The sequence below is a fragment of the Myxine glutinosa genome, chromosome 5 (assembly GCF_964187855.1).
Source record: "Myxine glutinosa chromosome 5, kmMyxGlut1.1, whole genome shotgun sequence".
Taxonomy (NCBI): domain Eukaryota; kingdom Metazoa; phylum Chordata; class Myxini; order Myxiniformes; family Myxinidae; genus Myxine; species Myxine glutinosa.
The window spans coordinates 201,734,349-201,761,186 of NC_136265.1; the positions used below are offsets into that span (position 1 = coordinate 201,734,349).

A 26,838-nucleotide genomic window follows, 5' to 3' on the forward strand; every position below is an offset into this window, starting at 1 on the left:
AAGCATCAGAAAATCGATTGAAGATGACCCCGGGTCTGGAAGATCCTTGAATACAACCAATGCAGAAAAGATCTCTGTTACAAAAAGATGCTAATGTTTGATTACCAAATCAATGTTGCGGGACATGGAAAAGTTTTGGTTTTTCTATTGGAAGCATCGAAAACATTATCCATGAACATATTGGCAGATCAAAAGTTTCTGAAAGATGGGTGCCTCGAGAAGTTCAGCATCCAACTTCGCTACCAGAGAGTTTAGTCCAGTAAAGAGTTGTTGTTCTTCAACACGGATCCATCGGAGTTGTCACATCTGGTAACTAGTAATGCGACATGGGTTTATATCAATGGGACCTTTTGGAGATCAAGATTGAATAAATCCAGTGTAAGCAATGGGCATCTCCATTTTAAAGACTTTCGCACCCAATCGTCAGTTGGCAAGATTAAGGTCTGCATTTTCCGGGATTCCAAAGGGAGCGCAGTTAATCAATTACAAGCCACACAAAGCTACCATCGCTGGTCAATATAACGCCGACTTGCAGGTCCGGCTGCATGAAGCCATCCACGAAAAATGCCGGGGGATGTTGACGCGTGTTGTTCTGCTGTTGCACAACAATATGCCAGTTCACAAGGCCAGGGTCGCACAGGCCGTCAATTGGCAGTGTAGGTCCAAACAATTGAATCAACCACCCAACAGCTCAGATTTGGCCCCAAGTAACTATAATTTGTTCAGACATTTGAAGACAGTTGCGCGCTAAATAATTTCAAAACAGTGAATCCTTCAAGTGCACAATTGACCTTTGTTTACAGGAAGTCAGAAGATGCCTCTTATCAGGGCATTTCTGGTTCGAAGAACAAAATGGGCCAAGTGTTTTGAGATGATGTTATTACTGATTACATTGTGAAATGCAGTTGAAAACTTTTCTTGATTCTATATACCTGAGTTGCAAAAAATTTTCAACACCCCTCGTATCTTTTCTTAATTCTTTCAACCTCGCTTTCTTACCAGTTTCTTCCTGTCTCAGCTTTGGAACTCCCAATGTCTGCAAAGCCATCAAGACAATTCTCTTCCATGCTGCCTTTTCTTCAGCCATCTTAACATTCTTGTAAAAAATTCAAAAAAACATTCCATCTGTGCAAAAAGCAAATAGTTTTATTATTTGTCATTATGACATGTTGAGAAGTACAAACTGGTATTCCGCTTCACTTTCCATCCTTCTCGGCATGTCTCCCGTCGCTACGGTCGGTGATGGGATTAATGAAAAGACCACATGTTGTACTTCACAAACATATTGCATCATTTGCATGTGTATCTGTGAGTATCAATGAGGATGTGAAATTAAGTTTAAAAAACACACTAAAAAGGATCTTTTATAACAGGTAATTGTTGTTGTCATGCCTGTGATTGTTGTTGTTTGTGTGCTCCTACTGTCTGCTTATACGTATACGTATATATTTTTTCTATTTCTTCGAGAAGTATTACTATATTTCCTTTTGTGTGCTCCTGCCGTGTCCTTGTAAAGCATTACTGCTGTCCAAGAATAATAAATTTTGCCGTTGGAACCAATACATTAAAGGATGAGGTCCTTCTTCTTCTTCAAGTGGAAGTTGCTGTTTTGTTGGCTGATATCTCCACACGTGTGTGTGTGTGTGTGTGTGTGTGTGTGTGTGTGTGTGTGTGTGTGTGTGTGTGTGTGTCGGGTTCAGGCCTTTTCAAAAAACCTTTATTATGAGAATATGGAGAAAATAATTACGAATTGGATCAAAATTTGTGAAAGGATAGTAATAGTAACTATATTAAGCCTGTATTATCCCCACCTTATGGGGTCAAGCTTGAGACGCCGTGTTTTTAAAAATCGATGATGTGTTTCTTAATTTATTTACCTTTGGGCTTCAGTGTGTCTGTCCAGGCAATAACATTTTTACAAATTGCGTTTTTGTCATCAAATCTTCTCCATATTATATCATAACTAGGGCATGCCCGTACTATATATATATCTAAAATTATATCCCCCCCCTCTATTTACATGAAATGGTTTGGTCCAAAGCGAACGGCTTGCGAGTACGGTGACAATCCCCCCCCTCTATTTACATGAAATGGTTTGGTCCAAAGCGAACGGCTTGCGAGTACGGTGACAATCCCCCCCTCTATTTACATGAAATGGTTTGGTCCAAAGTGAACGGCTTGCGGAGTTTGGTAAAGAAATCGCCATAGCGTGCACAAACGCGCAGGAAAGCGAAAGAATCGCAAAGTAGTTTTAAAACATAGTTTAACGCCAACATAGTTTGCCAACGTGAAATAAATGAATACGCTCTCAAATGTGCCGTCCGAGGCAGAGTCTGTTCGCCACGTTCGGCACACGTGATAGCTCGCTGCTCTCTGATTGGTTGAATCGTTTTTTGGACATAGCTCGCTAACTACTTGTCCGATTAATATGAAACCTTGAAAAGGCACATCCTCGGGTCCCCAGCAATATACCTGGCAAGTTTAAAGTATATCGGACCCGTGGTTGTCGAGAAACAGCGGTCACAGACATACATACATACATACATACATACATACACACAGAGATTACTGGAATTATAGATAGATAAAGGTTTGTTGAACACAAATTAATAAAGTGTAAAAAAAATGTTTAACTGTCGTTTTCATCAAGTTTAGTTTGAGTACAAAGCAGATATGGATAGGCTTTGCATTTTAGATGTTTTTTAGTTCGCTTTGCAACCAAGTAAAGGGATTAATACCTTTCCAATGGTACCATTTGTATTATTGTACGACAGTATAAACTTTTGAATAAAGCATTACGGATGGAGAAACTGGGCTCCAGAGAAAACATATACCGTCACGTGAAAAAGTAAGTGCACCCCATGTAAAGTTTTGACTTTTTCAACATATTTCAACATACAGCTATTTGATCTTCATTTCAACAATATTGATAGATAAAGGTGATATAATGTAACAAATATCATGAAACATTTACATTTTGTAGTCCATTGTATAATTTAAATAAACATGAATGCAAATTTCGCATGTGGAAAAAGTAAGTCCGACAGAGGAAGAGGAACGACAGATGCGCTTTTTATTGTGAGGCAGTTGCAGGAGAAGTACATGGAGAAGAGGAAGAAGTTGTTTCTTGGGTTTGTTGATCTGGAGAAAGCATTCGATAGGGTTCCACGTGAAGTAGTGACATGGGCATTGAGGAAGTTAAGAGTGGAGGAATGGTTGATCAGAGTAGTGATGGCAATGTACAAAAGAGCACGCACAGCTGTAAGGACGAAGGACGGGAACAGTGGAGAGTTTGAGGTGAAGGTGGGAGTGCATCAGGGGTCGGTACGAAGTCCACTACTATTTGTAGCTGTGATGGAGGTGCTGGCTCGGAACGTAAAGGAGGGTTTACCGTGGGAGTTGTTGTATGCAGATGATCTGGTGTTGATTGCAGAAAGTATGGATGGACTGAAGGAGAAGATGAACAAGTGGAAGGAATGTATGGAGACAAAAGGTCTGAAGGTGAATATCGGAAAAACGAAGGTGATGGCAAGTGGTAAAGCATGTGGTGAGGTGGAAAGAACTGGGAAGTGGCCGTGTGCTGTGTGCAGGAAGGGTGCCGGAGTGAATTCCATTCAATGTAAAATGTGCGCTGAGTGGGTTCATCAAAAATGTAGTGGTTTGAGAGGGTCATTAACCAGTGTGGCGGCTACATTCAAGTGTAAGGTGTGCACAGAGGGAGCTGCAGATGGAGGAAATGTTGAGTTGGATCTTGGAGACGGCGTGAAGCACGATGGTGTGAAAACATTTTGTTACCTAGGAGACATGCTGAATGGAGAAGGTGGATCAGACTCGGCAACATTTGCGAGAGTGAGATGTGCATGGAACAGTTTCGGGAACTGAGTGGCGTGCTGATGAGGAGGGGAGTGTCGTTGAAGCTGAAGGGAAAGGTGTTTGCTGCATGTGTGAGAAGCGTTGTGATTTATGGGAGCGAGACATGGGTAATGAACGTAGAGCAGCAACGAAGGCTGGAAAGGGTGGAAATGCGAATGGTTTGGTGGACGTGTGGAGTATCGTTGAGAGAGAGGAAGACAAATGATGAATTGCGAAAGATGATGGGAATAGAGCCTGTGATGGATGCTGTGAAGAGAAACAGTTTGAGATGGTTTGGTCATGTGTTGAGGAAGGATGAAAGTGACTGGTTGAGAAGAGTGATGGAAATGAATGTAGAAGGAAGTAGAGGACGGGGAAGACCGAGAAAGACTGAGAAAGACTTGGCTAAAGATGGTCGAAGAAGAAATGCGGGCAAGGGGGTTAACAAGGGGAGATGCAGAAAATAGGGCAAAATGGAGAAGATTGTCATGGGGACCGCAAGGCTAACCCCCACTCTTGCAGGTAAAATGGCCTTAAAATGACTGTTGTTGTTGTTGTTGGTGTTGTATATAGTTGTGGTTTTGCGATAAAGGGAAACCCCCTATAGTTAATTGCATGACAACATGTAGCGTGCAGTCGTTGGTTATTTCTTAGCAAATGTAAAGATTAGCTCCCCTCCCAATGTTTAGTAATTCACACCAATATGCATTGAGTTAGGCAGGATTCCAACCCCCTCGTACTGGTGAACAAAGACGTTGGTTCGTGTGCAGGGAGGCGTGGCGAAAAATACAGTCCACGTGATCAACTGCGGCTGTGGTGGGCGTGGCTAACAGAAAAGCCCACATCACCAGCAGGCGACCAATCAGGTCGAGCCTATGTCACCAGCAACTGACCAATGAGGGGTCGTGGACACGTCACTGGCAGGCGACCAATGGCGGGTTGTAAAACCTCCCCTCTTCCGAGAGGGAGGCAGGGCTGAATGACCGCACGTGACCAACCTCGGCCAATGGGAGGCTGTGGGACCTTCTAGAAGGACATTCCACCCAATAAAGGTCCATGCCCATCGTCATTCGAGCTCTCTCTCGTCGTTTGGCTGGAAGCTGGCTGTCCGACGTGCTGGTTCGTCCTTCCTGTGCTGAAATTCATCCGTCCTGGATCATCGTTGGTGCGGACTTCGAAGCGGCGGTTCGTCCTGCGGTCCTCCTTCAAGCTGCGTGTCCAGATCGATCCGTGCGCTGCGCACGGGGGCTGGCGGACCCAAGTCAGCGTCGGCACGTCCATCGGTATGAGTCTAACCGGTGTGATTCATTCCCGTCTGTGTGTGAAGGTGCCTGTTGGGATTCGTTTAGGTAAGAATTGCTAAGTTAAGCCTGCCTCTCGTCTCTTTTTCTGTGCCTTGTCAATAAAAGGCGTGTACATTTTGTTGTTCTCAACCTGTTCATATCGTCTTTTCTTTATTGGCCTAGCATCGTCCGAACTGAGTTGACTTTAATCAGGCCCATAAATCACGCAAGATAACGCCGCGACCCACACCGTGTGATCTGCTCAGCACACCATAAGGTGTGGGAACGCAAGGGTTCAATACCCAATCTCTCTGGCCGCGTGTCTTTGAAGGTATTTGGGTTTAGTGGCCAGCAACCCTTCGGCGCGTGGCTGGGAGATTGGCGATTGAAGTTGCTTCACAACTCGTCGGGCGTGAACCTAGTCGCGGCCGACGACCCTGTGAACTCGGGGTCTGAGGGGAAACGGGGTCATAAACCCACCCTTAATACGTCGACAGACCCGAGATCCGCAACAATATGTATATTATATGTAAAAAGGAATATTGAATTAAACCAGAAAAGCACACTGCCCCATGACATGATACTGACGTCATGTATATAAATTATACTAACAATAACTAAATTATACTTAAGTTTATCACCTCCAAACTAAGAAGTATCAGTGTAGCACTCAAGCCTTTTCAGACTGAGATTCAAAGCTCTCTGGTCATGAATAGATGAAAGCAGATATGTCGATCTAGATTTCGGTGTGCAGCAATAGCTGTGATTGGGACTCGATATGTGCCCTGCTGCCTCGTCAAGACTTTGGGTATTTGTGTTGGATTCCTTAAGTTTATTTTGTTTAAAAAGGTGTTTCTCAAAAGAGAAACAGCAAATGTAACATGTAAAACGATTCATTTGTGGCATTAGGGCTCGAGCAAAAAGTATACATTTCGGGTTTCGGCCCAGGATGCATAACATGCATTGTTTGGAGAAGCTTTACCATGTACTTTGTACTTTGGCTAAAGTCAGAGTTTAGCTTTGTCATGTTTTTTAAAATAATAACTTCCACCCACAAAAAATGGTTTCTTGACAGCGAAGCAGATGTCCAAGCTGCATGATGCTAAAATCACAGGCTTGCAGCCTTAGACTTAAGGGTTGTTGTCTTTGGTAATATATGAAGATAACTCTCCTTTCGTATACAGCATGTGCAACTGCAAGTTTTGCATCGTTTTCTTTAATAGGGATCACATGACCCCTGTCGGTTAGAGCAGGAATTTGGTAAACAGAGTCCTTATGTATGTCAGGCTGACCTTTTTCTTGAGTCTCTCCAAACTTCCTGGGACTCCAGAAAAGAAAAGCAGAAACTCACTGGCATGGAATAACCTCTGCTGTGGCAAAACTCCCAATATATCTTAGCAAGGATTATGCTGGGCGGTTTGCCTTCCATTGAAATTCATAACAACCTTCCCAGAATATTGCTGCAGTTTTGAGATTGGCACATTGAAGTCATTAAAGGTTAAAGGGTTGCCCCCCATAGTTAGTCACACGAGCAACATATAGGCCCATTTGTAGTATAGTTATGTCTTAGTATGTGTAAGAATAGGCCATTTCCCCTCTTAGTACCTGCGTTGTGTAAAGACCAGAGAATAGGCCAATACATTCATTTTGCCTCCACCCTCCAATTCTACCTCTATGGGCGTAATTGATCCCGCGCCCCATTCGGCTGACCACTAGTCGAGTAACACGAGGTAGGCCTGAAAAGGAGGGACGCGGGGTTGGGGTGAGTGGCGTGGGGGAGACGGTAAGAGCCACCAGCCAATCAGAGCTCTAGCGGCATGGCGTGAGAGGGCATGGTAAGGCGCGTCTGGTGAGTTCGAGAAGGTTTGCGGGGCGTGCCTATATAAGCCGCTGCGCAAAGCCCTCGACAGGACTTGAAGGCTTGGTTGAAGGACTCGTGAGTGGAGAGCACTAAAGCACTTGTCGGGAGAAGGACTTGTCGGGAGAAGGACTTGTTGAGAAGGACTTGTTGAGAAGGACTTGTTTGGAGAGGACTTGATGCGTGGACTAGCACGGGAACACTTGATTGAGAAGGACTTGCAGAGGATACGCGCGTTGTTTGAGGACTTGCGCAGAGAGAGAGAAGAAGAGGCGTTGAACCGTACAAGTACGCGGGCGCAGCCAGACGCGCCGGTAAACGCATATAGCGCATTTCTAGCCACACGAGTAAGCGCGGCCATAGCCGCAAGTGAATAACCGCCAGCCGCACCAAAGTCCGCTCCCTACCATTGCACCCCGTGATAACCCGCTCCGTTCAGACGACACGCGGCGAGCTCCTGCTTTCACCAACTTCCATCTCCAAAGGACGTGCCGGGGACCGGAGAGAACTGCACGAGAGCCATCCTTGGGCGAGCTGGTGAACATCATCCTGCTCATCAGCAATCCCCGTGTGAGTGTGTGTGTGAGACGGGCCCGTGTCCTTGGGATTAAGAATAAGACTGTATAAGCTGCTCTGTGTCTCTGCATCCTGTACTGTAAATATGTGCAATAGTAATTAAACCATTTGTTCTTCCTGTCTTTCCTGATTCGATCGTACCTGTGATTTCTCCATTGACTAAGCATGGTACGAATCCGATCGCTCCAATCGGGTCTAGTAAGTGATAATAGCGCGAACCACGTGTACGCAACCGCTCAGCATATCACCAACACACGTGGTTTGTGCGGGGCTTATTTCCTCACTTCCAGGGCAGCGCGAGTACTTAGGTAACAGCGAATTTGGTCCTGAAACCCTATTTCGCGCTGTCCGGAAGGGACGTAATAGGTCCCGGGTCGCGCCAGGTCAGTCAAAGACAAGGGGTCTAATCCCCTCTTGGTAAGGGGAGAAGGCCGGCGGCGTATCCGCAACAATATAATCCCAGAAATTCATAAAATCAAAAGTACTTAAGTTATTTTGCAACCCAATCAATCCCGCACAAAATCAACAACACAGCTATTGTACTCGATTTATTACATCTGCCACCGAAGGTGGTTGGAGGTTAGGTTTTCACCACTGTCTGTTTGTTTATCTATGAACAGGATATCTGAAAAAGTTGTAGATGAATTCGAAAAACTTTGGTGGACAGGTTGGGTATGTGACAAGGACGAAGTGATTAGATTTTGGTGAAGATCCGAATCCATATATGGATCTGAGAATGATCCAGTAATTCTTCACCATTGAGAGATAGAACCAAAAACTATAATAACATGATATTTCCAAAACTTATGGATGGATTTGGACAAAACTTGGTGGACAGGTTGGGTGTGTGACAAGGATGAATTGATCCAATTTTGGTGAAGATTTGAATCTGGATCCGGTTACTAGAGTTTACATTTTTAAAGTGATTCTTCCACATTGATTGATAGGGCCAAAAAAATTAATAACGACATTTCAAAAAGTCCTGGACAAAACTTGGTGGTTGAGTTGGTTAGGTGACAGGAACAAGCTGATTCGATTTTGATTCATGTCCGAATCCAGATCTGGCCTGTTAGTGGGATACAAAACGTAAACTGTTCACCTGGTGGAGGTATGTTCTCTACCGAGTGCCATTGTAGTTTACTCTGGTTTTCTTTGAGAGCTGAAATAATAAACAAACTGGAATATAACCCACTGCAGTCGTAATGATGAAACAGAAACATCATACAAAAGGAAAATAAGTTTGTCATGAAAATTGAGGTGGACTTTTGGGTGCTTTTGGTGGAATGGACTTAAATTCAGGTGGACTGCCTTTTGATTAGTTGCTTTTACTGCCCACAAGGAAGTTGCCTCTTTTTAACTCTTTATTTTCGTTTCTGAGCACGATCTGTATTTCCTTTGAGCTGTGGTTTTGGCTGAATCTCGACATTCCCCAATACTGAGAGCGGCAAATTTGATTGGTCGAGATGGCATAAAAGGGCATAATATTATGTCCAAATACTGCTAACCTAAATGTTTTTGAAAGTGTCAACAAGGTGATTTCTTCTACAGTGTTCAAGTATGTTGTTACGGATGGTCGGATAACTCCGTCCTTGAACGGTGTCATCAAAAGACCACGGACGGTGTCATCTACATCACTCACCTCTGGTCAGATCTTCATGCCCAGGGTCAGTTTACCGTATCTGTGAGATGAATGAAGCAGATGGGGAACGATGCCTACAATTGCGAAATGGCTATTCACCCAGTGTTATGCGCCGCGCTCTATCGTCCATTAGACCAATTATTCACTTGGGCCAATTGCCCCAGGAGCGCTATGGCAGAACAAACTCGAGCAGGATAGGTCAAGACATGGTATCAACTCTTTCATTAATTTATTACACAAGCAGGAAATTGGCGGTAGAAGTGGAGGCTGGGGAATTCAAATGGGGAAATGGTGGGATAATTCAGGAAAGACAAAGCAAGCGATATTCATAAATTTACAGACACATATACATTCCCTCTTATCCACTATGCGATATTACCCGCCCTCAGATACCTTACAACAATTATTCAGCACCTTTACATTAAATGGATACAGACACCAGAATAAAAGAAGGAGAATGTGGGGAAAGGGGTGAGCAATGGTGGTGAGAAATAACTGGTGTGGGTTCTTTTACGCGCCCTAACACACCTTTCGCAACCCCATTTGAAGCTACGGTCACTCACTGCTTGGCGATTCGGGCTCAGTTCCCACACACTACCTCTTGGTCTCCTTCCTCCGCTTCGTCAGCGCCCCAGTCATACGGGGGTTACGGGATGTTCTCTGACCCAACGCGATGGACTGCATGGCTGGCGGGAATCTCATGCTGTGATACGAGGTGAGGCGGTGGTTCCGCCGCAACAACCGGGTTATGTGAAGGCACACCAGGCCTGTAGGTGTGCGTCCGTATGGAAAAAAAAGAAGAAAAGTCAGAAAGTTGGGAAGAACGTTAAGAAATGTAAGTCGGAAAAATCGAAAGATGATGAAGAAGAGGAAGCATCAGGGAATGGTTTGTATGAGCTTCCTCCTTTATTCCTTCCCCTCTCCCATACCTGTCGGCTTCGCTGTTCCTCATTGGTGCAAGACTTGTGGGGGCAGTCAAAACCCTGTGTTATGGTCATTGGTCGAGTCCTGTCTTTTGACCCAGAAACTGTGCCTGATTGGTGGGTCGGCCTCTGCAGGCAATCTTTTCCGGCAGGGTGCTCGGAGATTAGTGCTCACCCATCAGAATTGATGGATGGCTAACATTTGGGGGGAACTGGCGCATAGTCTTTGGATCCCCACCCTTACTCGAGCCGGTTGTGCTGGATTCTCCACTAAAGGAAGGACGTGGGGACGTTGTGATGCGAGTTTGTGTGCATTTTGCGGGAAATGGTTCAAGATGAGAGTGTCAAAGAAGGAAAGAACATGAACTTGGTCTAACTCACGTTCACAACACACATCACATTCGCCCCATAACCATGATATAACTTAATTGCAAAACAGAATACTACGGCATAACGAGCTTTAATCTTACATGAATGCGCTTGAACCTCTCAGGGGGTTGACAACTGTCCTCCCCGGACTCAGAACCGTTAAAATAGAGTTCAATTGAAACAAAAGAAAGATTTTAAAGGTCGTATAAAACCACCTTATTTAACACGTTACATTAATTCTTCTTCTTCATGCCTGTTGTTTGTGTCATTTATGACATCCTTAGAAATAATCAAATGAAATTTACTGTTTCAAATGAATTTCAATTTTGTTTGGCTGTGAGATTGGCAGACAGAATTAAATAATTACCATACTCCTCTTTGCGCATGTGCGATCAGGACTAATTCAGAACCAAAGTACTCTTAAATAGCAGGTTTGTTTTCCGATTCATGTTCAAAATATAACATTCAATTGAAATTAAGTTGTTCCTCCATCATAAACTGATGTTTGTAGATGGACGGACGGACGGACAAAAGGAAAAAAAGAAAAGAAAAAAGGAACCACCTTTAGAGGCCATTTTTCCCCGTGGAGCAGGGGTTGGCCTTTTTTGGGCACCTTGGTCCCCTTTTTGAAGCAATCTTTTATGGCTGGATGCCCTTCCTGCTGCCAATCTTTCACGAGCCTCGATTCAGTATACAAAAAACAAAACAAAAAAAACCCTGTTGGTCGCCTCTTGCGACACACAGGGAATTACCAGTGAACTGTTACTCCATTTGCCGACCTCGGAAGGATGACAGGCTGAGTCAACCCTCCTGGTGTTAATTCAGCCATTGCCCGGGATTCGAACCCAGGATCCTAGGATCCCAAGCCGGCACCCGAACCGCTAGGCCAACACCAGGCTTGGACGGACGGACAGACAGATGGAAATGAACCAACTGCTTAACCCCGTTTTTGCTTTGCATGCACGGGGTAAATAAATCGCTGATAAAACACTTTATTTGAGCATTATCTTCAATAATAGAATCACTTGTAGAGCACAAGCTTAACAATGACCTATGGGCTTTGTAGTTTTCCTAAAACAAACAAAAAAGCATCTTTGCAACAAGTTTCCGAAGAAGCGGGACCTCAACTCACAGCCATACCCGAGCTGTATAATAACGCACGTTTCTCATACAACAATTGGCATCGCTCAGCCTCATCAATATTGCTTTGTAAATGAAGGATCTCCTTCTTTAAAATGTATATACCATAGCCTGTCTATAATTCGAGAAACGTTTCCTACATTGCTGGCGAAAAGACACACATTTGTGATTTTACATCAGGTTACCATAGGCCCAGGTGTGCGGGGTCATTCTGATTCTAAAATACAAAGACAGAATTCTTCAAAATGCAATTTTACCATCTTGGGGGACCAGGAAATGAAAGGTGCATTTTTTTTTCACCAAGAACAACATGCGCTCAAAGAGGAACATACGTTTGAACATTAATAACGCTTGCGGCCACAAGGGGGTGCTGTTGTAAAGAGTCGTGGTTAACAGTTGGGCCTGGGATCTTTTTAGGACAAGATTTTTTTTCTTAAAGAAATGTCCAAATTCACTAATCTCAAAACACACCAGAGTCTCCGTCTGATGTGGCATACCCCGTCCGAGTAAGTATGTATGCACACTCTATTTTAAAGGAAAGCACTGCGTTAAAAGATGCAATGCCATGTGACAAGATCATCATATAAATAAATATATTAAACAATATAATATGCTTCAATTTGACTTTTTTCATGAATTACTCTGACATGTGTGCACTGTGTTGAGTTTGGATGTACATCTTACTATACTGTAATGATTATCAGGCCAACAGGCAGATAATTTGGGTGTTTGTGTGTTCGCTTGTGTTTGTTAGAGGTTGGGATGAGAGGGGGTGTAAGAGATGTTGGAGAGGGTACTGACCAGGACAGGGTTGACACTGTTCAAGGATATGATGGCGAATTGACTGTTGTGAGCAGAGATTCTCCGCTACGTGGATTTGTCAAGATTCATAATCTGGATATATGGAGACATATAATGGGAGGGGTGGAAAGAATGTTTGTTGAACACACAGAGGAATGTGGTGCTGTAGCAAGTACTGGAGGGAATTTAGGAATGAGACATGTTTGGAAAATTATCCTTGTGAAGAAGAATAAGTAGAGGCAGAAGAAGATGATTAGATCATGATGAAGAAGAACAACACTGAGTGTTCCTGATGGAGAAATTGGGGAATTGAAGCATTTTCAAATGTATTGTTACGGATCCCGGATTTAGAGGAGTTACTATTCATGTCATTGCTTATTAATGTTTATTCTATTAAAGGTTGTTGTGGTTAAAGGGTTAGAGAGGCTCCGGATAACAGGAGACCGGAAACGGGATAGTGAACCGGAAGAAGAAAAAGACACAAGGTCCGGGAGAAGCGGCGATCTTCTTCTTCCTCGCCCAGCTCCGACGCGAGCGGTGTCGATATTGAGCAGCGTGGGGAACGCTGCGTTTGAAAGCCCGTCTGGCGAGAGGAGTTACCTGCGCGGGGTAATTACCGATTACACGTCAAGTTGCCGTGGGTTCGTGCACGGAACCAAGCGTCCGGCACAGTTCGCCTCAACGTCTACAAGGACGCGTACGGGTCGCACCTTGGGCCTCGCGCGCTTTGCAAGCCGCGCTTTGCTTTGCCCGCTTTGCTTTGCAAGGAGGTGTGCGCTGCAGCAGCTGTTCCCGGTACGCGACGTGCACGTTTGGAACACGTCAGCCAGGGGTTCGTTCAACCGCCCGTGTGCGGAGAAGTCGACCTTCACCTTGGTCTGGAGGGGCCCAGAGACATTGTGAGGGACAGTGACCATTGAGGGGTCGTGAGTGGGGAAAGGGGGGAAATTTATGAGATGGCCATCTTAGTAAGATTGTTGATGGATTGTTGATTGCTGATGATGGATGGAGAATATATTATTAAGTAATCCGGATCCTTGGTGTGGGGTTTCTTATTGACTTGAATTATTGTGTCTTTCATATTGATTGCGCTACGAAAGCGTATAAATCAGATATCTTTCTGGTGGGGTCCTCCCACGGTCCGGGGGTCACCAAGACCAGGTAGTTACCGGGAGGACCACGTAACAGTATTTAAAACCTTTTAAAGCGTTTCATTCAATGGAAATTCAGTTTGGAGATATGGAGAAAGAGAAGGGATAAGGAATGAGATACTGGAAGCACAGGCACAAGGAAGTACAGGTAGATTGAGGAGGGAAAAGTTTTTTTTTGAAGTGAGGAGGGTGAATAGGATGAAGGTGACGAGGCTGAAAGGACAAGACCTGGGAGAAATGAGGTGGATGAGGCACGCAGCGTCAGAGCAACGACAGAATTTTCACGCCGTCGAGTCGAGGACAAGGCCCGACCTCAACGGACACAAATTCAATTAGAACGGCACTCAGTAGAGAGCATACCTCCACCTGGTTGGCCATATCACTCAATGGTGAAGAATCACTAAGAAAAATTATACGAGCTGGATCCAGAGCCGAATCTTCACCAAAATTGAATCATTCTCCCTCGTCACACACACAACCCGTCCAACAGGTTTCGTGCAAATCCATCCATAACTTTTTGAGATATCCTGCTATTTATCTTTTTTGGCCCAATCTTCCAATGGGGGAGAATCACTTAAAAAATTATACGAGCTGGATCCGGATCCAGATCTTCACCAAAATAGAATCATTCTCCCACGTCACACACACAACCCGTCCAACAGGTTTCGTCCAAATCCATCCATAACTTTTTGAGATATCCTGCTATGTATCGTTTTTGGTCCTATCTCCCAATGGTGAAGAATCACTTAATATATTCAACTGGCTGGATCCGGATCCGGATCTTCACCAAAATTGAATCGGTTCTTCCATGTCACACACACAACCCGTCCAACAGATTTCGTCCAAATCCATCCATAACTTTTTGAGATATCCTGCTATGTATCGTTTTTGGTCCTATCTCCCAATGGTGAAGAATCACTTAATATATTCAACTGGCTGGATCCGGATCCGGATCTTCACCAAAATTGAATCGGTTCTTCCACGTCACACACACAACCCGTCCAACAGATTTCGTCCAAATCCATCCATAACTTTTTGAGATATCCTGCTATGTATCGTTTTTGGTCCTATCTCCCAATGGTGAAGAATCACTTAATATATTCAACTGGCTGGATCCGGATCCGGATCTTCACCAAAATTGAATCGGTTCTCCCACGTCACACACACAACCTCTCCAACAGATTTCGTCCAAATCCATCCATAACTTTTTGAGATATCTTGCTATGTATCGTTTTTGGAATATATCACTCAACGGTGAAGAACCACTTACAAAATTAAATTATTCTCATATCCGAATCCATATTCAGATCTTCACCAAAATCTAATCTATTTGTCCTTGTCACACACTCAACCGGTCGAACAAATTTCGTCCAAATCTGTCCATAACTTTTTGAGATATCCCACTATGTGTCGTTTTTGGCCCAATCTCCCAATGGTGAAGAATCACTTTAAAATTCTAGTAGCCGGATCCGAATCCGGATATTCACCAAAATCTAATTATTTCGTCCTTGTGACATACGCTACATCCCTGCCAAATTTCGTCCGAATCCGTCCACAACTTTTACAGATATTTTGTTCACAAACAAACAAAGAAAACAGACAGTGGTGAAAACATAACCTCCATCCACCTTTGGTGGTGGAGGTAATTGGTTTGGGGAAGTTGTCACAAGAGGAAGTCAAACTGAAAATGACGGTCCAGACAGAATTTCTCCCCAAACAGCATTGTTTCCATGAAGACGGCCATGTTGTTAACCTGTGCCGAGCACTCCGTTCCGTTGGTGTGCTTGCTTGAGTGGTTAGAAACAAGTAAGCCGCTTGCTAACGGAACACGGCCCTGCTTCCTATGTGAACAGCCAGGTGGAGTCATTTATTATTGCCAATGACTATTATTGTTGTTAATATTATATTATCATTATTGTTGTTGTTATCACTTTTTTATTGGAAGCAACCTTGGAAAAAATACCACGTGTTACGTGTTCCTCCCCGACCTCCTGGTCTCGGTATACCTCTGAACCCCAGGAGGAGCCACGGCAGAAAAATATGTTATTCCGTGTCGAAATCAATATGAAAACCACACCAAGAGTTATCCACAAACAAAGAATATATTAAAAAGCACACAGGAATAACGATACAACAATGATAGCAATCAACCATACAATCAATATCTTAAGATGGTGCCATCTTCTCTAGTAACCCAACTCAAACTCACTGCGCTCCCAGTGAATGAAACAGCACACTCCTCAATGTCTCTATAACTCAGAGGGGATCCCGGCGAAGAGGCGATGAGGCGAGTAAGGAGGTGTAGGCAAGGCGTGGACCGTCACGTGTTCCAAACCAACACAAACTGGCGGTGAAAAGGGAATCCCAAATACGTGATCCAGACGTGCACAATCACCGTTCAACCAACGAACCGCAGTGCAATCTTCAGACGCCGCTTTAGTGCACACCCATCCCCGGCAAACCACCGGAGGGCGAGACCAGCGGACGCGGCAAAACCTTTTTCCGCGATCGACGCGCGAGGTTCCAAAATGGCGGACGGCTCTTACTCGAGCCGCAGCCTCTAGGCGAGGATTCTCCGGAACCTCACGCCTGTATCTGACTACGCAGGCTTTTTCATTACTCCAGCGATAACACCGATCGCACGATTATTTTCACGGACTCAATGTTCCCTCGACGCCGTTCGCTTGACCACGCTCGCAACGGAGCTTCAAGACACGTCTTTCTCCTCACGCCCTCTTCTTCCTCCTCTCTCTGTCGTTGTCTTCCGGCTTCCTGTCTCTTTTTCATGAGCGCTTTTAACCTTTTAACCACAATAACCATTTCCCTTAAACAACAATAACCATAATAGTTAGAACCAACAATAATAATAATAACAACAATAATAATTAGTGCCGAATCCGTAACACTTTATGTAATGGTGTTGTACGTATCGTGTGTCCTGAGGAAGATTTTCGGTGCAAATCTTTCATACCTGTATAGAAAATCGTGTTAAATCGTGTCGTGTCTTTTGAGGCCTTGTACAGTGTCCAACCTTGAGGCTTCCTTTTCCTCTCAGCGGTCTGTCGTTTGTGCTCCAATAACTTTCGTTCTCTGCTTTTCCCAGTCTTTTCACCCCATAGCCTACTTCCTTGTTTAAAATCACCAAAAAAAAACAACATTTCCTTCTCTGTTCTTATTCTTTGTTCTCATTCGTTTATTCATTCTTATTCGTTCGTTCATTCTTCGGACGACGTTCACTGTTATTACTGTTGCTGTAATAACAGTTATTACTGTTATTACTGTTCACTGTTAACGTTCACTGTTATTAACCTTAAAATGTTAACACTTTCCCCTCAAGTTCTGTATTCCGTCGTATATTATAACACCTTTTTCTTCTTCTTCTTTAAAAGGCTGCTTTGGACTTGCTCACCAAATCGATTCATCCCCCAAAAAAATTCCATCTCTCTCAGTGCCTCTTTTCTACATTCCCTAAACTCTCCTGCACTCCATCCTCCCTCCAGCGTCCTTAAACGTATTTTTGACTCGAAGGTCACAAGAAACTCATTTTGCAATAAATGTTCGTTTCCCATTAATCGTACACTTTCTAAAATCCAATCTCACCCCTCCCCTCCAAATCTTCCCCATAACCCCTCCCATCCAAATCTTCCCCATCACCCCTCCCCTCCAAATCTTCCCCCTTGCCACTCCCCCCCTAATCCTCCCCATCACCCATCCCTTTCAAATCTCCCCCCTTGCCCCTTCTCTCCTAAACTCCCCCCACACCACTCCCCTCCAAGACTCCCCCTCGCCCCTCCCCTCCCAGACTCCCCCCTCTCCCCTCCCCTCCAAATCTCCCCCATATCCCATCCTTTTCAAATTCCTACCCTTGTCCCTTCCCTCCTAAACTCCCCCCTCGCCCCTCCCCTTCAAATCTCCCCACCCTCATTTCTTCTCAATTTCCCCCCTCTCACTCCCCCTCCTCAAAGCATCCTCCCCGCTTCTTCCTCCTTCCAACTCTCACCTTCATCTCCCCCAACCTTCTGCCTCGCTCTTCCCACTCCTCAAATAACACCTCATTGTGCCTCACCCAATCACCATCAAACCTTTTGTCCGCCCCATCCTTCCCTTTCTCCGAGCTATTCTGAAATCTCTGACACACCTTCAACAGCTCTCCCTACCTCTTCCACCTCTTACCCTACCCTCCTCCCCCCTGTTCTGTATCCGATGCGCCCCCTTCCTCTTCATTAACGGTATGGACCTCAAACATCTGGGGCCTTCGTTCAAACTCAACTGATCTCTCCATACAGGTTGCTTCTGTCAAACCAGACGTGATCTGTTTAACAGAAACTTTCCTCCTTCATGATGTCTCTGATTCCTTAGTATCTCTCCTGGGTTACTCCCTCCTCCGGTATGATAGACCTGAGCCTTGTCCTGGAGGTGGGGTTGCTATCTTTATCAAAAACTCTCTTCCTCACTCACCCTGCACTGCACTCTCTCCACCTCACCCCAAGGAATACCTCTGGCTACGGCTTCCCCTTCGCTCCCACCTCTTGTTCATATGTGTGTTGTACCGTCCACCAAACAGCGATGACTCCATCTACATCTCGCTCTCTGATAATATGGACCAACTTCTGTCTTCTCATCCTAACTCTCTCTTCCTCATATGTGGTGATTTCAATTGTCACCATGCCAGTTGGCTGGGTGTGGGTACCTCTCTCACCAGCCATGGCTCCTCAGCAAAGGACTTCTGAGACTCACTGGGACTGACACAATCTGTCAATTTCCCGACCCGGATCTCAGTCAACGGAGCATCTTCTCTACTGGACATGGTTATGACCAACTTCCCTGAAAATGTCTGCTGCTCTTCTTCTGCTCCAATCGGCTCATCTGATCATGTGCTTGTTAAAGTGGACATCTCTCTGACCATTCTCAGGGAGCCTCCTCAGCGTCGACGAGTCTGGCATTTCACTCAGGCCAACTGGCACGGTCTTCAAGCAGCCATCAATCATCTGGACTGGTCTCCCATCTCTACCACCTCTGACATCAACTCATCCTTGGAATTCTTCCAAAGTAAATTGCTCTCTCTCATGCACAGATTTATCCCATCTTGTCTTCAGTTGTCATACCCTTCCTCCCGTCCATGGTACACGGAATCTTGTGGGGAGGCTGTTGCCCAGAAACAACTTGCCTTCGTCTCCTGGAAAGCAAATCCAACGGAAGGAAATCTCATTTCCTTTCACAAAGCCCGAAGCAAGTGTGTGTCCACCCTCAGGAGAGCCAGGAAACAATATCTCTCCGTTCTCAAGACCGAACTCTCTTATCTGTCTCCCTCTTCCAAATCCTGGTGGCGTCTGGTCAAATCTGTTTCTGGTGTTTGTTCCCCCTCCATCCCCTCCCTTACCTCAAACGGCTACACAGCTGACTCCGCACGTGAAAAAGCTGAATGCCTCAACTCTGTGTTTGCCTCTAAATCTTGTGTCCCAAACCCATCCCTCTCTGTACCCACCGTACCCAGTCGTACCCAGCTGCTCCTGGACTCCGTGTCCTTTCTTCCTGACAAGGTGGAAAAGTTTCTGTCAACCCTCGACTCTGATTCTGCAACTGACCTGACGGCATCAGCCCACGGGTTCTAAAATCCTGTTCTTCCGCTCTTTCACTCCCTCTCTCTGTTCTCTTCACCCTCTCTTTTGCTCAAGGTCAACTGCCATCTGCTTGGAAATCAGCCAACATCACCGCTTTGCACAAAAAGGTGCAAAAACAGATCCTAGCAACTACAGACCAATCAGCATTCTCCCAATTATCAGCAAAGTCATGGAATCCATCATTGCTTCAGATATTAAATCTTTCCTCTTCTCCAATGGCTTGATCTCTGATCATCAATTTGGTTTCAGACCAGGTCACTCTACTCTGGACATGCTGCTTCTGCTGTCTCAACAATGGATGGAGGTCCTCAATGCCAAACAGGAAATTAGAGCTGTCCCCCTCGACATATCACGTGCCTTCGATACGGTCTGGCACCCTGCTCTGCTCACCAAACTCTCCTCCTTTGGTATCCATGGAAATCTCCACGCATGGCTGGCGGACTTCCTCTCTCGTCGTAGTCAACGTGTGGCCCTGAATGCGTTTCTCTCATCTCCTCTCCCTCTTCAGGCTGGAGTTCCCCAAGGCAGTGTTCTGGGCCCTGTGCTTTTTCTTGTCTTCATCAATGATCTCTCTGACTCTCTTGAAAATCCTCTCTATCTCTTTGCTGATGTCTCCACTCTCTGCCGCTCCATTCTTCATCCCTCAGATCGGCAGTCTGCAGCCTCCTCACTCTCTGCAGACCTGGACAAAATCACAGACTGGGCAAACAAGTGGAACATGTCTTTCAATCCTGACAAATCTCACACTCTTACGATGTCTCTCCGAAAAGACCGACTGGACAACCCTCCCATCTACTTTCTGAATAATCCTCTCCAAGAAGTTCTGTCACTCAAGCTTTTGGGTCTCACTATCTGCCATGATCTTTCCTGGGAAAACCACATTTCCAAGCTGGCCTCCAAAGCCAGTCGCCGACTGGGCATCCTCCATCGTGCGAAGTCCTTCCTTGGCACACCTGAGCTCCTCACCACATACAAGGCTTTCATCTGCAGCTCAATGGAATACTGCTCTCTCCTCTGGGCTGGTGCTCCTGCCTCACACCTAGCTCGTCTTCACGCTGTTGAAACCAAAGCGTTCAGAATCATTGGAATCTCCCGCGATGACGCTATCTCCGAGGGCCTTTCACTTACTCACCGCAGGCAGGTTGGTGGTCTTTCCGTCTCCTACCGACTTCTCTCCGGCCTTGCTCCCCCAGCTCTCTCTGGGCTCTGTCCCCCAAATATTCCTGCAGGTCGCACAAGATCTGCCTGCAACCCTCTTATGGTTAAACTGCCAAAATCAAGACTCTCTGCTCACCTTCACTCCTTCATTCCTCTTTTCTCCCGCCTCTGGAACAAACTCCCTCACTCTGTTCAATCCCACTCCTCCCTCCAGGTCTTTAAAACGGCTGTTCACCACCATCTCTTATCTTCCCCAATCCAAAACCTTGATCTTTTCTACCCCCGCTAATTTCACCCCAAATCCACTTTTTTGAGGTGACTTTTGTCTTCTTTCCTGGAAGTCCTTGGTGTCCTCGCGTTTTATACCTATCCTGCCTCCCCCCAGGCTCTCTGCCTCCCACACATCTCCCGATGTCCCTGCCCTCAAATGTTGTGTTTGTGTGCTTCCTCCCCTTCTTTCCCCATCTTGTCGACCGCTCTCCTTTTTATATACTTTGTTTGCTTGTTTGTTTGATATGTTTGTTTGATAAATGTTAGCTCTTTCACGAGCCTCGACTCTGTATCCCCCCCAAAAAAAAAAAAACTTCCCCCCCTCAAGAAAGAAAGTTTGAACACAGCGAAAACTTTCTTTGCAGGCAAATTCTTGAAACCAACAAAAGTAAACTCACCACCCAAATCATCAATTCCCATGAGCAACAATACTCAATGTTCCCCAAAAATAAAGCAACAAAACTTCGAACAACCTCCAGAGATTTCCAAATTTAATTCACTCTGGACAAACATCAGCAACGACATTGTCCCTGCTCTTTACATGTTCAATTTCCCAGTTAGACTCCTGCAAAGCCAAACTCCATCTCATCACCCTCTGATTTTTTACTTTTAGTTTCTTTTGAATGAAGGTTAAGGGGTAGTGATCACAGTCCAAAGTCAAGCAAATCTACAGCACTTTTCCCCGGGAGGCCGAGCTGAAATCCAGGTTCCATGGTGGTTGGGTGGTGAGGCCTGGAAGTATTCACTACATGGACGCCTTTAGGAACGTGGAGTTCACGGTTAATCCGTGTAGGAAGGTTCACTACATGAACGCCTTTAGGAACGTGGCATTCACGGTTAATCCGTGTAGGAATTTTTTTTTTGCTCGGCTGCTCCACAGTATTCAGTCCTTCCACTCTTTCGAACTTTCGTAATAATCATGGTTGAACCGCTTGTCACTGTAGTCACGTAAATAGCGGTCTCCTTCTCGGCCACTACTCTGATAATCATTCCTTCGGGAGCTGCCGTAACTCTGGGAGCCTCCACAACAATATCAACTGTGGCCACCACCAAAACTACCACCACGTTTTCCTCTTCTGTAGCCCCCTCGAAGCCTACGGCCTGCCTTCTCTACGGCTATGGTCCGACCCTCCAAATCCTTACCATTCCAATCCGTCTCTGCCTCTTTGGCGTCCTTTGTGTTTTCAAACGTGACAAAGCCAAACCCTCTTGACTTTTGCGTTTCCCTGTCTTTTACCAGCCGCATTTCCAGAAGCGGTCCATATTTGCTAAAGACAGAGGTCAGAACTTCTTCCTTTGTTTTGAAGTTCAGTCCACCTACAAATAACTTGCCAAATTTGCCGCCATCCCTAACTGGTGTGGTTATTTTCCCTACTGGGCTTTCTAACAACCATCGGGTTACCAGAAACCTGACCACCGGCCAAATCATTCCCGATAACAAAAGATACGCCCTCTACAGGAAGAGTGGCTTGTAAACCTACGGTGACCGGTCCTGACACCAAATCGGACTCCAAATGGATGACATGAAGTGGAGCTCTAACACAGCCACCAATCCCCTGTAAACGAACACTATCACCAGTTGCCGTCTCCTCTGACAATGGCAAAATGCCTTCAAGCATTAAAGATTGATGTACTCCTGTGTCCCTCAATACCCTAACCGGTTTCTGGTTAGTCGAGTCTCCATCCAGTGACACAAACCCCTCTGAAATAAATGGTTGGTAACCCTTTTGAGGGCGATTTCTCACATTTGCCATTGCATTCGGAGTTGTACTAGTCGAACTCCGCTCCTGATTTCCCTTTTCCAGAGAATAACAGTGGGACATCAAGTGTCCAGGTTTATGGCAAAAAGCGCAAGTAGGCCTGGAGGAGAACCTTGTGGTCTGCCTCGAGCTCCCCCCTCCCCCCGGAAGACAAGTCTGCCTTGGAACTGTTGTCTTCTGATTTCTAGAAGTCGTGGTATCTTAGTGGTCCTCATAGTCATCTCGAGGCCGCCCCCATGAATTATCGTTCTCCACCCCTGACGTACCATAGTTCCCCTGGCTAGGTCTAGGCAAGAAGTTAGGTTTGTGGAACCCCATCCTGTGTGTTAAGGCATAGTCATCTGCCATGGTTGCTGCCTCAAACAGCTTTGGTACTTTCCTTTCCTCCAGATGTACTTTAATGTCCTCGTGGACACACTGTTGGAATTCCTCCACCAGGATCAATTGTCGCAATAGTTCGAAGTCTTTCCCAACCCCTTTTGAATCACACCACCGATCAAACATGGTTTCTTTCATTCTGGCAAACTCCACATGGGTCTCACTCTCCTTCTTCCTGGCATTCTGGAATTTTTGCCGGTAAGCTTCAGGGACCAATTCATAGGCTTTCAGAATGTTTTTCTTCACTATCTCATAATCTGCACGTTGGTCAATCGGTAAAGCCGAATAAATATCTTGAGCTTTACCCACCAGAACACTTTGCACTAACATGGTCCAGGACTCCTCAGGCCATTTTAGCAGTTGAGCCACTTTCTCAAAGTGTGAAAAAAATTTGGCTACCTCCTTTTCATTGAAGGGTGGAACCAGCCTCACATGTCTGCCAACATCCCAGGTGTTCTGACTAGGTGTCGAACCAGTCGGCATGGATGGTACCTCTCCCCGTTCTTTCATTAAATCCAGCTCCTTGAGTTTAAGTTCCTGCTGAAGCGCCATTTCACGGTCCTTTAACTCCCTTTCGGCTTTTCTCTCCTCTGCTTCGAGTTCCCTTGCAGCTCTCCTTTCCTCTGCTTGTTCCTTTTCTCTTCTCTCTTCGAGTTCCCTTGCAGCTCTCCTTTCCTCTGCTTGTTCCTTTTCTCTTCTCTCTTCGAGTTCTCGTTCCTGTGCGGCTCTTCTTTCCTCGAGTTCTCTTTCAACTCTCCTTTTTCCTTTTCTCTTCTCTCTTCGAGTTCTCTCTCAACTCTCCTTTCCTCTGCTTTTCTTTCCTCGAGTTCTCTTGCAACTCTCCTTTCCTCTGCTTTTAACCTTTCCTGGCTCTGCAATTGCATCTCCAGTTTCCGGAGCTCCACATTTTCTTGTTCCTCGGGTAACCAATCCAAGGCTCCCTCTTCGCATGTTCCTTGTCCCACCAGAGATTCTATCACCAATCTCTGCATCTCTGCTTTCCTCATATTCGTTCGGACCTCCAAGCTAAAATGTCTGGCCAATACCAACACTTCCGATTTTAGTAACGCTTTTAGTAATTTCTGTTACGTGTTCCTCCCCGACCTCCTGGTCTCCAGGAGCCTCCGAACCCCGGGAGGAGCCACGGCAGAAAAATATGTTATTCCGTGTCGAAATCAATATGGAAACCACACCAAGAGTTTTCCACAAACAAAAAATATATTAAAAAGCACACAGGAATAACGATACAACAATGATAGAAATCAACCATACAATCAATATCTTAAGATGGTACCATCTTCTCTAGTAACCTAACTCAAACTCACTGCGCTCCCAGTGAATGAAACAGCACACTCCTCAATGTCTCTATAACTCAGAGGGGATCCCGGCGAAGAGGTGATGAGGCGAGTAAGGAGGTGTAGGCAAGGCGTGGACCGCCACGTGTTCCAAACCAACAACAAACTGGCGGTGAAAAGGGAATCCCAAATACGCGATCCAGACGTGCACATTCACCATTCAACCAACGAACTGCAGTGCAATCTTCAGACGCCGCTTTAGTGCACACCCATCCCCAGCAAACCACCAGAGGGCGGGACCAGCGGACGCGGCAAAACCTTTTTCCGCGAACGACGCGCGAGGTTCCAAAATGGCGACGGCTCTTACTCGAGCCGCAGCCTCTAGGCGAGGATTCTCCGGAACCTCACGCCTGTATCTGACTACGCAGGCTTTTTCATTACTCCAGCGATAACACCGATCGCACGATTCTTTTCACGGACACAACGTTCCCTCGACGCCGTTCGCTCGACCACGCTCGCAACGGAGCTTCAAGACATGTCTTTCTCCTCACGCCCTCTTCTTCCTCCTCCCTCTGTCGTCGTCTTCTGGCTTCCTGTCTCTTTTTCATGAGCGCATTTAACCTTTTAACCACAATAACCATTTCCCTTAAACAACAATAGCCATAATACTTAGAACCAACAATAATAATAATAACAACAATAATAATAATTAGTGCCGAATCTGTAACACACGATAAGGTGGAACGACGCTCAAGCTATGTATACACCTTAACATGGCACTTCCCAAGGCGGAAAATGGCAATAATTCATTTGAATTCCTCCGGATTTTTTGCAGTCGAGTCTAAAGCGACATAGGCTAAGCAAGTGTGAAAATAACACGTAGACCTGTTACTCATGCTACATTTAAGGATGCTGAAGCGTTACTCATAATACCCTCTCCTACCAGCCCCAGAGCGGCAGGAACTACACGGATCACAGTTACACAGATGGGATTGTGACCAGACTTGGCACAACTGACTTACGTTGTGACTACGTTGTCGGCATTAAAAAGTCGAGGCTAAGAGTCTAAGGAGGTCTACGGGGGGGGGGGGGGGGGGCGTGGGGGGGGGGGGGGGGGGGGAGGGGGATTGGTTTGATGGATCCAGGTTTGACCCCCCCCCCCCCCCCCCCCAAAATAGATATTTGCTTTCTTCTCTGAAACTACACAAACTATTTCGATGAAACTTCACCACAACCTTCATCACCCGTGATGTACCAGTGTTTGTTCAGGGAATTAAAAATATCTGCCCCTATGGTGATATACGGGAAGGGGGGCCTTGCCCCCCAATATAGGTATTTTTTTGTTTGTTTAAAGTCGTATGATTATGTTAGCATGATTCTACATGCTGCCCTGTCTTCTAGCAACCATTGAAATTGGTTTAGAATACCTTTAGTCAGTGCAGTATACTGTTTATTCTACCAGGTGAGCGACAGGGGTATTGCCCCTATGTTTTTATTTCTGGGGATAGTAGAAAAGATTTCTCTTTCGAATTATTAATTATCCTTCAGCAATAATACATATAATCTGTTTCTTACAATAGTACAGTATGTACACGTATAGTCAGTATACAGTGGTCCAGTTAGGCCATTTGAGTATGGTGCCATATTGTGCCAATGAAGTTTATCAATACGATAATGTGGAACAAAGTTATTGACATTTTTATCCTGATTTGTAAAAGGTGTACCCAGAATGTTTCCCACCTATCAAATGTGCCCTGGGTGTGAATTGCTTGCTTTGTCTATTTAAAATCCGAGCTGAGAAATGGAATGGAGACCTCCATACAAAAGCTTGTTGCTGCCCTGGAACTCCGTAAGGATGAAGTATATGAACGTTTCCTGCCAGATCCTGACACTTTGTCCAAGTATTGACGTGCATTGCATTCCAGGATCTGCGTCATGGGCACAACCAGAAAAAGCAGCATCATCACTAACACCATCAAATATTAGCACTGATAAAAATCCGACAGAGGCATCCAGGGAGCCCATTTGACATGTCAATGTTACTGATAAGATACAAAACGTTATTGCAAACAATGCGAGTGGCAGCAAAAAAGTTACTCACTCGCCAAAGGCTAAAACTGCGACCGAAGAACTTCGGAGAGGACATTGTGTTCTATCAGCCACGTGATCATACAGGATCGGAGCCCTTGTCCTCAAGCTCAATATCTCTTCAAGATGTCATAAACTCCGCCAAGAAAGACAAAACTTCTGCTGCCAAAGAAGTCCCTGGAACTAGCGAACAACAACAACTCCACTGCGATGGATGCCTGACAAAATAAAACTGTGCTTTGGGGGAATGGCGGATGCCAGTGGGTATTGGGTAAGGAGGTTGTTCGTTTGTTACTTGGCCCAAATTTATTTATTTATTTTTGCAAGTATGTTGATCACTCCGGTTTGTGTGTGTGTGTGTGTTTGTGTGTGTGTGTGTGTGTTTGTGTGTGTGTTTGTGTGTGTGTGTGCGTGTGTGTCTGTGTGTGTCCGCTCACTTATACTTGCCTACAGGTCACAATTTTAAACCGATCTTCACGAAACTTTACTAAATCGGTAGAGTTCGTGGTTCGACAAAATCCTATATATTTTTGGGGTCGAAAGGTCCACATAGGCCAAAGGTCAACCACTTTTTCCCAAATTTCTAAAATCCTCAATTTTTAATCCAATTCACTTGAAATTTGAATGGGATTTACATATCGGCTAACTGAATTCAACCACCAATTATTTTTGAGAT

The 26,838-nt window shown here is 45.3% G+C and overlaps 1 protein-coding gene and 1 long non-coding RNA gene across 2 annotated transcripts in view; one reads left to right on the forward strand and one right to left on the reverse strand.

The window, feature by feature from the left end:
- Positions 1-1,126: 1,126 nt before the first annotated feature.
- Positions 1,127-26,225, reverse strand: LOC137426511 (uncharacterized). The gene is made up of 3 exons (XR_010984329.2): positions 26,176-26,225; positions 25,815-26,002; positions 1,127-1,230 (listed from the first exon to the last, which is right to left on the reverse strand). It is a non-coding gene; the product is annotated as an uncharacterized LOC137426511 (long non-coding RNA).
- The window catches only part of LOC137426510 (adenosine receptor A2a), a 51,783-nt gene continuing 51,128 nt past the window's right edge, over positions 26,184-26,838 (forward strand). The window contains exon 1 of the mRNA XM_078779371.1: positions 26,184-26,433. Coding sequence (XP_078635497.1) covers positions 26,377-26,433 — 57 coding nt within the window. The 5' untranslated portion in view covers positions 26,184-26,376. The remainder of the gene's footprint in view (positions 26,434-26,838) is intronic.